Genomic DNA, 14172 nt, shown 5'->3' on the forward strand with positions numbered 1-14172 from the left:
TTCGTCCGATTTCGACGCAAAACATTGAACCACGGCAATCGCTCCCAACAGCTCAGTTTTTAAGCTAGATCCAATTTCTTTGCATGAAAGGACTCAGAATTGACCGCGCTATCAAACTGCTATCTCGGATTTTCAAAATTTTGAAAATTTCGAAAATTGTATATAATAATATTCAAAATTCATATTTTTATATTTTTTTCAAAAAGTTTCTAACTTTTCGAAAAAACCGGAATATATGTGACAGAACGCATGATTATGACTAACTCCAGCAAGTTTTAGCTAAATATCTTCAAAAATGGCCAAGTTATACGCATTATTGCAAAAAATTCACAATTATTAATTTTTCAAATCAATTTTTCAGTACGCATTTGACATCGTACACCAATATAAATGGCACCATCGTGTTCCTGAGCTCAAACTGCATCCAATAGGTACCTTTTTCGTTGAAAAATTTTAACTTCAAAATTTGACCTTTTTTGACCTGAAAGTGACCTGACCTAAGCTAAATTCGACTCAAAATGACCTTGAATGACACAGACGACATCAAATTCGAAATCTATGGCCTAAATGGACCATAAAACATGTGTCACGTGACCGACGCATGCTATAATATTTTCGTGACCTGTGATGACCTGACCCTGACCTGAAAATCAAAGTACAAGTTTGGTACCCTCAAGGTATCTAGAGCATCTGTTCACGAGTGTGGAAACCAAAAATGAGCCTGATCTGACTTGTAAGACGGCGGCCAGAGCCCAAAATGTGAACAAGCCAAAATGCTAATAATTTTTACTTTGACCTGACGTCCTGACCTGTGACGTCATCGGTGACCTCGAGGTCAATGAAATTAGGTTTCGCTCGACAGTTTTTCCGGGACTATCAGACGCCGTTTGAATTTTGACGATCGGCCCAGTAGTTTCGGAGTTAGGAGGGGGGCTATGAATAGCCCCCCCCCCCCCCCCCAGTAGGGCGTGTTATACACAGACCCCAGTGGGGCGCGGGTTAAGTAGCTAGGTGTTTTGGAATCGTTGCTTTCGAAGCAGGAATGAATCACAGAAACTGGTCCATCGTCGCGCTCATACCTGCGATACGCATGTAATCATTTATTTTGTTGGCATTCAGATGCCCGCATAATTACACGTGAACCTTATTCACGCGGAATAGAGTTCAAACCTGCAGTATTGTTGAAATTGTATGTGTAATGAGGGCACATCTACCTAATCAGTAAACCGGAAAACCTACATTGATGCAAGTTCAGAACACTCGCGGCACGTGGGATAACATCTCCCGTGTTTTCGCCCTCCTCGGTCGCCAATAACGCCTCTCGTGGCTCCCTCGGCATCTGTTGTCACTCTCCAGCCCCTAATGAACCGCAGGACATCCGGCGGCCGCCCCTGAAACGGAGACCTGAGACGCGAGCCGGCCGCCCCGTGAGCCAGCTACCGTGGGATCCGCCGGAGGGTTTCCCTCCCGCTCCCCTCGCGTCCCCTCCCCCACTTCCCCGGTGGTTCCCACACGCCGGGCTCCGGACGGACACCGGATGGTCCGCTCATTTACCGTTCTGCTGCCGACAGGCGGCGGCTGTGTCGGCGCCGCTGGTTGGCTGCCGTTCAGAGAGCCGGCCGGTGATTGGCGGAGCGATGGAGGCGGCGGCGGCCGGCGTCGGGCTGCTGCTGCTGGTGGTGCCGGCTCTGGTGCTGGTTGTGCTGGTGCTGGTGTGGCGCCGCCGGCGGGCCGGACGCGTGCCGCCGCCGCCAGGGGGGAGGGGCGCCAGTGACGCCGCCGCCGTCAGCGCGGCCGGCAGTGACGTGCGGACGGTGGATATGTGCAGTGTGGTGGACGGAGACGGTGACCAGGTGCTGATGACCACTTCGTACGAGGAGTGGTCGGCGGTGGCCCAGGACGAGGATCAGATCCGCACCAGTAAGTCACCGCGCCGGCACCCGGCACCGTCATCCATCCCCTGCCCCGCTCCGCTTCGGAGATACACCACGCTTTGTTGAGGATTATCAATAGATAGGTGTGACATATTATAGTGCATGTATGGCCTAAACTTTTGAATTCTTTTTAAAAGGGGAAAAAACCGCAAGAAATTACCCAACGTTTCGCATTTATTGCTTAGTCATGGGTCTTCGAGTGCGATTGTGCACTCGAAGAAATCGCACTCGAAGACCCATGACTAAGCAATAAATGCGAAACGTTGGGTAATTTCTTGCGGTTTTTCCCCTTTTAAAAAGAATTCAAAAGTTTAGGCCATACATGCACTATAATATGTCACCACGCTTTGTGATGATTTATATCACGATGAGAATACCGTTACCGTCAATCATACAAGCTTGAAGCTGTTATCTCTTGTTAAAAACGTAGACTCACTCGATTGTTTTTCTCGTCTCCTGGCACAATTCAGAGGTTGTTGACCTTTCCCGTTTCCGCTGCATGTCGTTAGCTTCCGAGTCCGGTTTGGATATTCCAGCTTGGAGCGAGCTAAATTTGACCTACTGAGCTGGTCGGCATGGAAGTAGCTAATCGGTCGGCCACCGAACCTGCCAAACCGGTTCGACCATCACTGCAGACCGCCGCATGGTACATACATACTCTGCCGGACTTCGCGACGGTTTTCCCTCATTCTCAATCTCGTTCGCTTTCCGTGTTGTTTATCTGAGCCTCTAAAATTCGTAACATTTTACCCTCTTTGAAACCCTTTATATGAAAGAGGTATTTGGAGTTCTACGTTTTTGTCAACTTTAACCCTTCGATCGTGACCTAAATCATTGCCGATTTCAAACGATTCCCGCTCCCCTCTAACCGTTTGTATCTCCGCTCTCCTTCCCCTCAGCCCGTATCACCGTTCACTATCACCCCTGTCAATCAGTGCCCCTCATTTCCCACCGGTCGGCGTCCCTCGTCACCCGTCACTCATCGGGTATCTCCTCTCCTGTCTGTCAACAGCACCCCGCTCTGCTTTCAGACGGTGCTCTTCCCGTCTCCCTTGCGGGTTGCGGGAGAGGGGAAGCGTCAGCTGTCCTCTCCCTTGCGTCAGCTAGCTTCCGCTTAGTCCATAGCATCATTGTTCCCGAATTTGTTCCCTTGTTTTGCCAGCAGGTATCTCGCGTAGCGTCCCATATTCCGTCCTTTCCCCTGTTTCCCTACTTTCCAGCCCGGCCGGGCGGTGACCGACGCCGTGCATATGGAGTGTTTGGGATGTGGGAACGACGGTCCCTGTCTGTCTAATCCCTCAGCCGCCTCCTTAACCCAGGTGTCATTCACCTATCCGTCACTGCCTAACGGTGAAGCTGTGCTGTCTTTGTGCCTTTGGGATGGCGCATTTGTCGTCTGACACCGTCCCGTCTGTTGCCTTACGCTTATCGTCCTATGTTCCGTGACCTCGTCCATGTTTCACGCGAACAGTTGACAGTGATGTCGTTCTCATTAGTCATTCATAAATCGGCTGTCTCACAATTCGTCGCTGTCTACGTCTAGGGGTGTCGTTCTGTGTAGGCCTGGTAGGGCCCAAGCCCTACCAATGATGATTTGGGCCCTGCCAATGCTCCGTGAGCACTGAGCCCTACCAATCTTTTGTCAGATACCTATCACCTGATGAAAAGGGAACATGAACCGTTCGGTCCCTGATCGAGCTAGATATTCGCTAGAAAAGGAGTTTGTCCTCTGACTCTAATGCCTTTATAAGATATAAATGTACGTTTTGTGCATAGGGCTCAGTAGTACCTATATTTCCGAGATTTTTATTATTATTCTAGTTTTGATTGTCAGTTACCAAAGCAGAATAGTAAATGGCCGAAATCCGATGAGGAAGGCAAATTTGACCTATGGGGATACCTTTGTAAGCACGTCATAAATGGCCGTCTGCCTTCTTTGGGCCCCACCAATCATTTTCGGAAAACAACACCCCTGTCTACGCCCTCACAACATACAGTTTCCTCATGCCTGGTCTGAATGGCACCAAGCAGCCATCTCAATCCTCAGTCGTAATGCAGTTGTCTGGTTCATATGCAATTGCAGTTGCACTGTTTCCCGTTTGCCGCTGCGTCCCACGAACACATATGTTATTTATGACGCGTCTATTTGTATATTTATTGTTTCCCGTATGTCGCTGCGTCCCATACTCGTATGTATGACGCTGCGCCCCGTATGTTATTTCATATCTACCATTGGTGGTATGCATGATGCCGTTGCCCTGTTTGTATGACACCGCAGGCCGCCAATATGTATTTTGTATGGTCCCGTGATTCCGTAGTCCGTATGTCTACTGTATACGTACGAGTCTAACTACTGTATTGTATTGACTGCTGCCGTATGTATGACGCCGTGTCCCCGTATGACACTGCGGCCCCGTATGCCTGATGGCCACCACACGGGTATGTATGACGCCGTGGCCGTCGACTGTGTCGGACCGCTAGTCTGCACCAGAGCAAGGCGATACAATGGGGCCTATTCATGAAAACTGCTGCACACAGCTACGTAGATTCCCGTCACTTCAGCGTGTGCCTTGTGGGCACTATGTTAAATGGTAGTAACCATTATAGATGTCATTATACGTTTAACGATATGAATCTCGATCCATGACGTCACATAATTCTTATCGAATCTGCATTAGAACATTGGCGGTGACGAGATAGAAAAGACCGGCTAAAATGAAAGCGATTTAGCTCCAGCATGTATGTAAGTACAATGTACATACCCATAACAAAAATACATATATTACTACATATAATACATACAATACATATGATACAATATATTACTTGACTTGCCAAGCGGAGAATTTATTTATCATAGAATATTGTCAGTTTTTTTTACTTCATACGATCATTTTGAAAGCATGCCGCAACGTTATTTGTTTACCGTAGTTCGTCTCAATGACGTAAATTTTTAGCGCAACACTTTTATGGGAACCCTTATGTATTTTCCCATGGGTTTAGTGCCAGTCATTAAGCCACATGCCTCCGTCAACAGGGGACCCAGGAGAAGGCATGGTTACGGTTTACGGCTCAGCATGTTGGGAGAGTTGCGCTGCGCCGCAGCGCCATAGTTGTGTGAGAGATATTGCACCAGAGACGTGAAGTGAATGACAAGCTGAAGGGCGTGAGTTTGGGGTGTTTCTGTGGGAACGACCTCTGACGGTTTAAAAGTTATGGGAGAAATAATGGCGCTCTTCGTTTGATGGCTTTTGGTTTCCATTCTTATCCATAACAATGTATTATATAAACATACATAAAATATGTTACGTCGTGTCTTATGCTGAATCATCCTTATGCAATAAACAGTATTGTATAAGTAGTGTTTCTAAACCAGGCTATTCGCCGACTTTTATGAAGCACCTCTCTCTGTTTTCGCCATGTTTTTGCCAAACCTGAACCATTTCGGCGTCTCACGTTGACGTGAGGTTCGTCACCTCGCTCCCCGCGTGGTGCAATGGTGCCGCCGAGCGTAGCAAACGGCGTTTGTTTATGCAAACGTGCAGGTTTAGTCGCAGCTAATCGGTACTGCCAATGCCCGTTTCTGTAATACATCATCTGCAGTTTGTGTCGACACCCGAACCGTGACTTACGGCGATACAGATCGGTGTCAATTTCTGTGATGACTTCATCCAGAGTCGCAGAATGGGCGTGGCGTTGTCTGTGTAAGCACAAATTTGGGTGCCACTGCAGGCTGCAGCAGTTAATGTGGTGAGGCATGTATTGGAGATGATAGTGTTGTTTGTCAAGGCATGCGTGCGTAGTGTCTATGTCATTGCGGCTATGATGATTTGTTCTCACTTTGTTGGTGAAACTAAATCGCCAAAGTTTGTGCTGGTAATGACAGTGGCATTGGCAAACAACCTTGTGATCATGCGTTTTTAGATGCTGGTGACGCGGAGTTAGTCTCAAGAAAGCTTTGCTTGTCGTTGAATGGACCGTTTAGTTGGCCTCTCGGGCTCGGCTTTCGCTGAGTCCTCGCGCATCGTCTGTTTGCTCACCAGTGAGTAACGGATCAGCTCTGCCTTTTTAATATGTTTGATAGTCTCCAACCGGCTCTATTTGTCTATCAATCGACACATCCCGGATGCCTCAGCTCCCAGTGGGCACAGTAAGCACATGGCCGCACCCATATAGACGGACCCCGGAAACACGCCCAATGAGCTCTGATGCCACCCCTGTGAGCTCCGGGTATGTTCAGCCCGATGAGGCCCGACTGTATCCCCGGCTAGCCTTGTTTCTAAACCCGGTGAACTCAGTCTTTATCAGCGGCGTGTTTTGTCTTTATCACGGTTTCAACTAATGTATCCGACTCTCACCGGTGAGATCCGACTATTTCCCCGGTGAGTTCTGACTCGATCCCGTTGAGTTTTGACTCGAATTCGATCCCCGGCAACTTTTGACTCTATCCCCCCCCCGGTGAGATCTGACTCTTTCCCCGGTAAGTTCCGACTCTATCCTCGATGAACTTTTGCTCTATTGCCGGTGAGCTCTGTCTATCACCGGTTATATCTGTCTCTATTTTTTTTTTGTCGAGCCTGGCGAGCTCTCTTACACCCAACATGGCAGTCTCATCCCGCCAGTGCAGCGTTGATAATGGTACTGCGTCATGCGTCAGATTTGCACGCCGCCTGCTGGCCCCGTGCGCCGACCGCCATTGTATTCCTTCGTACAGAACTCCCGCGTGCCAGGCGGTCGAATGCGAACGCTTTGGACAGAGCACCGACCCGTCATTGTCCAGAATGAGGGGCGCCATTATGAATGAACTCTCCACTCACGCTGAAAGCCGTAGGATGTATAGTGTACATATGCTGTAGAGGCTATGCTCGGATGAGGCCTGACTTGGTCTAACGCGGGGCTGCAATATACTTGTACGCCGTAACGGGTTTATTTTTAGATGACGCGGTACATACGTGCTGTTTAGTCATTCCCTCGATGGCGATCAATTTAGCCGGCAAAAATCAATTTCTTTCGGGTGTATCAACAGACTCATTCGTCACGGAATCGTTTGGAATGTTCGCTCTCTGAGTGAAGGATATTGATGGTGCTCTGGGAGACGCACATGTGGCGGTTCTATACTCGGCGTCGGTGCTCGCTACACGTTCGTCGCATGCTAATTTGGGCGTATCGTACCCTGTGTGATAAATGAATAAGGATTTAGTAACTATCTGTAAATGAATACGTTTTTTTTTTTGCTGTAAGTTTTAGCTGATGTTTGATGTAAGTGGACGAAAGTTGATTTTTAGTAATGTCTGTAGGTGCTGCGGTAAGAATGGTTACGAGCGAGCGAGCGCAGCGAGCGAAGCGAAGTCTTTTCAATATAACGGAAAAATCTCAGTATGAGCGGCCCGGCCCGGCCCGGCCCGGCCCGGCCCGGCCCGGCCCGGCCTGTAACGCTTTTGAGAGGCTTATATCTCAGCAACCGCTGGACCGAATGGCCTGCGGTCTTTTTTGCTGGGTAGCCCCATCCCTTCTACCCCGTAATTGACTAGGGGAGAGTGGGGTAAGATGCCCAGGGTGGGAAAGACGCCCCACCCCCTCTAGCGGCGAAACAAAGAATCGGACCTGGAAATTAATGTTCTTAGCGTAAAGCGGAAGCCTGCCTTGTTAACTGCACCAAAAATTGCGAAGCTCAGTTGGGCAACGGCTGGCTGATGATTGCATGTTTTTTTATTTGCTGCTTTCAAAAAAATATTTTGGTGTCAGAACATTGTAAATATCAAAGAAGGTAAATATTTTTTGCGTCCCTTGCTATAGTCGTGATACATTAGCATGCGTGTACTGTGTCCCAAACAGTTTGTTTCAGGGTGTAGTTTTATGGCTAACAAATTGTACTGATTTAATGTTACTTCGGTACCTTGGGGTAAGATGCCCCCTGTCCTGATGGGGAAAGACGCCCCCCTAAATCCGTAGGCTGTCCTTCAAACAGCCCGTCAAATCATTTATTACATTCTTGTGATGTAGATGTTACAGGCAATGTGTGGAATCAGGCATTCTATAGAATGCCTAGGCATTCTATAGAGTGCCTGACCGACCAGGCATTCTATAGAATCCCTAGGTATTCTATAGAATGCCTGACCCACCAGGGATTCTATGAATCCCTAGGCATTTTATAGAATGCCTGATTTTCAGGCATTCTATAGAATGCCTAGGAAATACACGAATCTTTCCAACATATTAGTGTATGTTGTATGTATAAGATTATGAGCACAGACCGATATGTAACATTATTATTTTCTGCCAGGCTACCTTGCGGTCAGCTATTTACGAGTATGTTCATTCAGTCAAATGTTCATTCAGTCAAATTTTCCGGTCAGGTATTCAATCTAGCCTAATTAGGTCAAATTGTATCAGGATTTCATTCTGAAAGTACAGAGTATTTATCTTAACGCTAGAAAGACGATGGTGGTAATGTCAATATCGGAAACGCCTTTGGTAAAAACTAGGGTTACCCGCGTGCTCCGCAACGCGAAGAAGGGTTATTTTTGACCCGTGGGTATTGGGTTGGTCTGTGTCGATTTGGTTGGTATCTATTTCGTTCGTTGCTTTTGACGGCCAAACATTTTGTAATAAAACGAAAAAGATGCATCGCATCGAGGTGCCCATGTCGTATTATCATGCGTTCTACTTAAGAATGATTCGAAAACTGGCGTGAAGTCTTTTGAGGGCCATCGATGAATTTCGCTAAAAATGACAATGTAATGGTTTGGAACATTAACATTTTCAAGAATACTGTTGCTTATAATGTAAAAATGAAGATTGAGCCTTGGACAGAATTGAATGCTCTTTCCAACGGTACCATTTTCAACTGCCAAACGTATCAGGTTATACAGCAAAACCCGTGTGAATAATAAAGTGGCACATCATCGACAAACACCATTTTCTCCCGTGATTTGTACCACCTTGGCGTCGATCAATTACCTATTCACAATTTTCCCATGAGAGGCGGTACATTTCTCTTGCCCACAGGCGTTGTTTCAAGTCGCTCTGTTTAACGGTCACCTAAAAATAAAATCAATTCCAAAATCCGTCAAAAACCGCATTTTTTCAACAAAAGTGCCCTCACGGGTGCACGTGGCACGTGCCTTCCTCTGCATCGTACACCATTCGACAGCCCGCTCAATTATCTACACGATGCTGTTTTCCCCGTGCCGGTCGGACCCTTGGTCACCAAGATATGGCACCGGGACCGGACCCGTGTCGGCCAAAATTAGCCGTTTTCGCCCAATTTCGCACGCCGATTTATACATGTAAAGTCTATGACGCGAATTTGCACTTTTTGGGCACGCGCCACGCGCTCACTATCGACCCGATCGAGCTCAGACCCCTCAAAGGCACGTCTCGCATCCTTGATCTATAAGTTGTGCCAAATTTCACCGGGCTAGGTGTAACGGTCTGGCCTGTAGTCCACGCAAAGCACGACCAAGTCGGGACCTCGGTAACGGACAGACGCACCCTCCTCAAATAGTAATATAGACAAGCGGCTGCGCCACTTGCTTTGCTGCGTGGTAGGAAAAATTGCGGCACCAGCCAATTTGCTTTCGAATGGTGTTTGATTCATGTCGTTGTGTCGTCTAGAAGCATAGATATGGACGGAAATGTGAAGAGAATTTAAAAAAGAACTGTTCTGAGGGCGTTGTTGGATGAAATTTGGGCGATACGGGGTCAAGACGGGTCAAAGGGGTCAGCCCCGGTCACTTTGGGTCAGGCCAGGTCACATAGGTCACCTCTCGTCCGCTGGGATCAGCCCGGGCCACTGTTCTGCTTTTGTCTCCACCACTACGGCACTACCCCTACCCCTACCACTACCCCTACCCCTACCCTACCACTACCCCTACCCCTACCCCTGTCCCCTACCACTACCCCTACCACTACCCCTACCACTACCCCTACCACTACCCCTACCCCTACCACTACATCTACCCCTACCACTACTACTACCCATACCACTACCCCTACCACTACCCCTACCACTACCCCTACCACTACCCCTACCACTACCCCTACCACTACCCTTACCACTACACTACCCCTACCACTACCCCTACCCCTACCCCTACTCCTACCAACACCGCTGGGTCATGTCAGGTCACAGAATAATTCGTGCCATTCCATTGCCCTTACTCGATTTTGTCGGAAATGGCGCTTTGTGGCAAATGTGGCGCATTGCGGCAAATGCGGCGCATCTGTACCTGTTGTTTGAGCATGCATCTTGACACCAAATTACACCCATATCGGACTATATTTGACAAAACTGCCAGTTGCGGCGAAAATGACGCCCTGAGATAATTGTGGCGCATTGCGGCAAACGCGGTGCATTTGTAAACTCGTATCACAAACTGTTGCCATTCAACGAAAATCTACACAATCTCTCGCCACTATTTATTCAAATTAAAACTTGCCCATCCGCCAATGCGAGGTACTCGCCGCCGATCGGCATGCATTTAGTCCCCAAAGTTTGTCGACCCCGGCTCTCAATGAAGATCTACGAACCGATCAAAATTTCATTGGCGTTCTTCCAGCGCGCCCCACGCGCGAACCGTGCACCCCAGCGAGTCGGAACCTAGAAAAGGCGCTGACCCGGTCTATCACCTATAAGCTGTGCAAATTTCAACCCCCTACGATATACCGTCTGCCCTGTAGGCGAGTGGAATTGAACCCACTACACGGCGTGGCGGACAAACAGACAGACAGATGGATCCTGTTCAAATAGTAAGATAGACAAGCGGCTGCGCCACTTGCTTCGCGGCGTAGCCAGAAAATGCGGCACCAGCCAATTTGCTTTCGAATGGTGTTTGATTTAAATTGATCTGTCGTCGAAGCAGAGATATGGACGGAAACGTGAAGAGAAAAATTTTGAACATACCTATTCTGAGGGCTTAGTTGGATGAAATTTGGGTCATGCGGGGTCAAGTCAGGTCAAGTTGGTCATCCTTGTTCACACTGGGTCAGGCCAGGTCACCTTCGGTCAGGCCAGGTCGTATAGGTCACCACGTCACATTGGATCGGCCTGGGCCATACTTCTACTACTTCTACCCATACCACTACTCCTACCACTACCCCTACCACTACTCCTACCACTACCCCTACCACTACCCCTACCCCTATCCCTACCCCTACCTCTACCACCACCACTACCACTACCCCTACTACTAACCCTACCACTACTACTACCACCCCTACCACTACTAATACCACTACCCCTACCACTACCCCTACCACTACCACTACCACTACCCCTACCACTACCCCTACCAATACTACTACCACTACCACTACCACTACACCTACACCTACCACTACCACTGGGTCATGTGAGGCCACAGACTATCAGAGTAACTGATTAACTAAAAAAGAGTTCCTAACCCTTCTCCTACTCGTGTCATTCCATAATTTCTAATCGTATTTGGTTGAAATGGCGCCTTGTGACAAATGTGGCGCATTGCGACAAAAATGGTGCATTTATTCCTGTCGTTTTGCCATGCATCCTTCCACCGAATTGCACCTTTATCGGACCATATTTGACAAAGTTGTGCGATTTGCGACAAAAATAGCGCATGTGGACAAATGTGGCGCACTGCGGCAAACGCGGTGCATTCGGTTAAGCGCATTGAAAACTGTCTTTATTTACCGAAAATCAACACCTTCATTCGCCTCTGTTTATGAAAATAAATAACTTGGCCAATCTGCAAATGAGAGGCACCCACCGCCGATCGTCATGCATTTTATTGTCAAAGGCGATTGAACCCGGCTGCCGATGCCTTGAAGCAAGCTTGAGAGCCGAGCAAAATTTGGAGAAAATGCACCTTTTTCCAGCGCGTGCCACGTGCGAACCATCCACCCCCCGGGACTTGAACCTCGACACTGCACGTGCGCGTGACGTCATCAACACCCTGCGAAAATTTCAGCCCCATCGACCGCACCGTTTGGCCTGCGCACGACGTCAAAGCACCCCTCTGCACGGTGCAAACAGACAGAGTTTCATTTCACAAATAGTATAGTAGACAAGCGGCTGCGCCACTTGCTTCGCGGCGTAGCCAGAAAATGCGGCACCAGCCAATTTGCTTTCGAATGGTGTTTGATTTAAATCGATCGGTCGTGTGGAAGCAGAGATATGGACGGAAACGTGCAGAGGAAATTGTTGAACATCTGCTATGTCCTACGGGGTCACGTCAGGTCAAGTTGGTCATTCCTGGTCACTTTCGGTCAGGCCAGGTCGGATAGGTCACCTCGTCACATTGGATCGGCCTGTACCACACTTTTACTACTTCTACCCATACAACTACTCAAAACACTACCCCTACCCCTACCACTACCCCTACTACTACCCCTACCACTACTACTACCCCTACCTCTAAACCTACCACTACCCTTACCAATACATCTACCACTACCTCTACCACTACCCCTACCACCACCCCTACTCCTACCCCTACCACTACCGCTACCCCTACCACTACCCCTACCCCTACTACTACCACTACTCCTACCCCTACTACTACCACTGCTCCTACCACTATCACTACCACTACACCCACTACTTCCCCTACCACTATTACTACCACTACTACTGGGTCATGTGAGGTCACAGACTAATTGAATCCAATAAGTGGGAACTAAAAAAAAAAACAGATAAATAGCAAACTAAACTTTATTATTCTTAATCATATTTGGTGGAAATGTCGCTTTGTGACAAATGTGGCGCATTGCGACAAAAGTGGTGCATTTGTACTTGTTTTGTCATGCAACCTTCCACCGAATTGCACGTTTATCGGACCATATTTGACAAAGTTGTGCGTTTGCGGCAAAAATGGCACCTCGTGACAAATGTGGCGCACTACGGCAAACGGGGTGCATTTGTGTAAGCGCATTGAAAACTGTCTTTATTTTCCGAAAATCAACACCTTCATTCGTCTCTGTTTAGCAAAATAAATAAGCTGCAATCCGCAAATGAGAGGCACCCGCCGCCGATCGTCATGCATTTTAGTTGCAAAGTCCATTGAACCCGGCTGCCGATGCCTTGAAGCAAGCTTGAAAGCCGAGCAAAATTTGGAGAAAAAGCATCTTTTTCCAGGGCGTGCCACGTGCGAACCATCCAACCCCCGGGACTCGAACCTCGACACTGCACGTGCGCGTGACGTCATCAACACTGTGCGAAAATTTCAGCCCAATCGACCGCACCGTTTGACCTGTGCACGACGTCAAAGCACACCTCTGCACGGTGCAAACAGACACACAGAGTTTCATTCTACAAATAGTATAGTAGACAAGCGGCTGCGCCACTTGCTTCGCGGCGTAGCCAGAAAATGCGGCACCAGCCAATTTGCTTTCGAATGGTGTTTGATTTAAATCGATCTGCCGTCTGGAAGCAGAAATATGGACGGGAACGTGCGGAGGAAATTTTTGAACATAATAACTATTCTGAGGGCTTAGTTGGATGAAATTTGGGTCATACGGGGTCAAGTCAGGTCAAGTTGGTCATCTTTGGTCACACTGGGTCAGGCCATGTCACCTTCGGTCAGGCCAGGTTGCATAGGTTACCACGTCACATTGGATCGGCCTGGGCCATACTTCTACTGCTTCTACCCATACCACTACTCCTACCACTACCCCTACCACTACCCCTACCACTACTCCTACCACTACCCCTAACACTACCCCTACCACTACCCCTACCCCTACCACTACTCCTACCCCTACCCCTACCCCTACCCTTATCCCTACCCCTACCACTACCACTACCCCTACTACTACCCCTACCCCTAACACTACCCCTACCCCTAACCCTACCCCTACCCCTACCTCTACCACTACCACTACCACTACCCCTACTACTACCCCTACCCCTACCATTACCACTACCCTACTACTACTACTACTCCTACTACTACCCCTACCACTACCCCTACTAATACCCCTAACACTACCCCTAACACTACCCCTAACACTACCACTACCCCTACCGCTACTCCTACCAATACTACTACCACTACACCTACCACTACCACTGGGTCATGTGAGGTCACAGACCATCAGATAAACTGATAAAATAAAAAAGAGTTCCTAACCATGCTCCTACTCGCGTCATTCCATTATTCTTAACCGTATTTGATGGAACTGGCGCCTTGTGACAAATGTGGCGCGTTGCGACACACGTGGCGCATTTGTATCTGTCATTTTGTCATGCATCCTGCCACCG

The 14172-nt window shown here is 48.4% G+C and overlaps 1 protein-coding gene across 1 annotated transcript in view; it reads left to right on the plus strand.

The window, feature by feature from the left end:
• The first annotated feature begins 1737 nt into the window (after positions 1-1737).
• LOC122385642 overlaps positions 1738-14172 on the plus strand; it is a 57328-nt gene continuing 44893 nt past the window's right edge. Inside the window, exon 1 of the mRNA XM_043374029.1 lies at positions 1738-1920. Coding sequence (XP_043229964.1) covers positions 1821-1920 — 100 coding nt within the window. The 5' untranslated portion in view covers positions 1738-1820. The remainder of the gene's footprint in view (positions 1921-14172) is intronic.

The sequence above is a fragment of the Amphibalanus amphitrite genome, unplaced genomic scaffold, assembly GCF_019059575.1.
Source record: "Amphibalanus amphitrite isolate SeventyFive unplaced genomic scaffold, NRLGWU_Aamphi_draft 000226F_arrow, whole genome shotgun sequence".
In the NCBI taxonomy this organism is placed as follows: domain Eukaryota; kingdom Metazoa; phylum Arthropoda; class Thecostraca; order Balanomorpha; family Balanidae; genus Amphibalanus; species Amphibalanus amphitrite.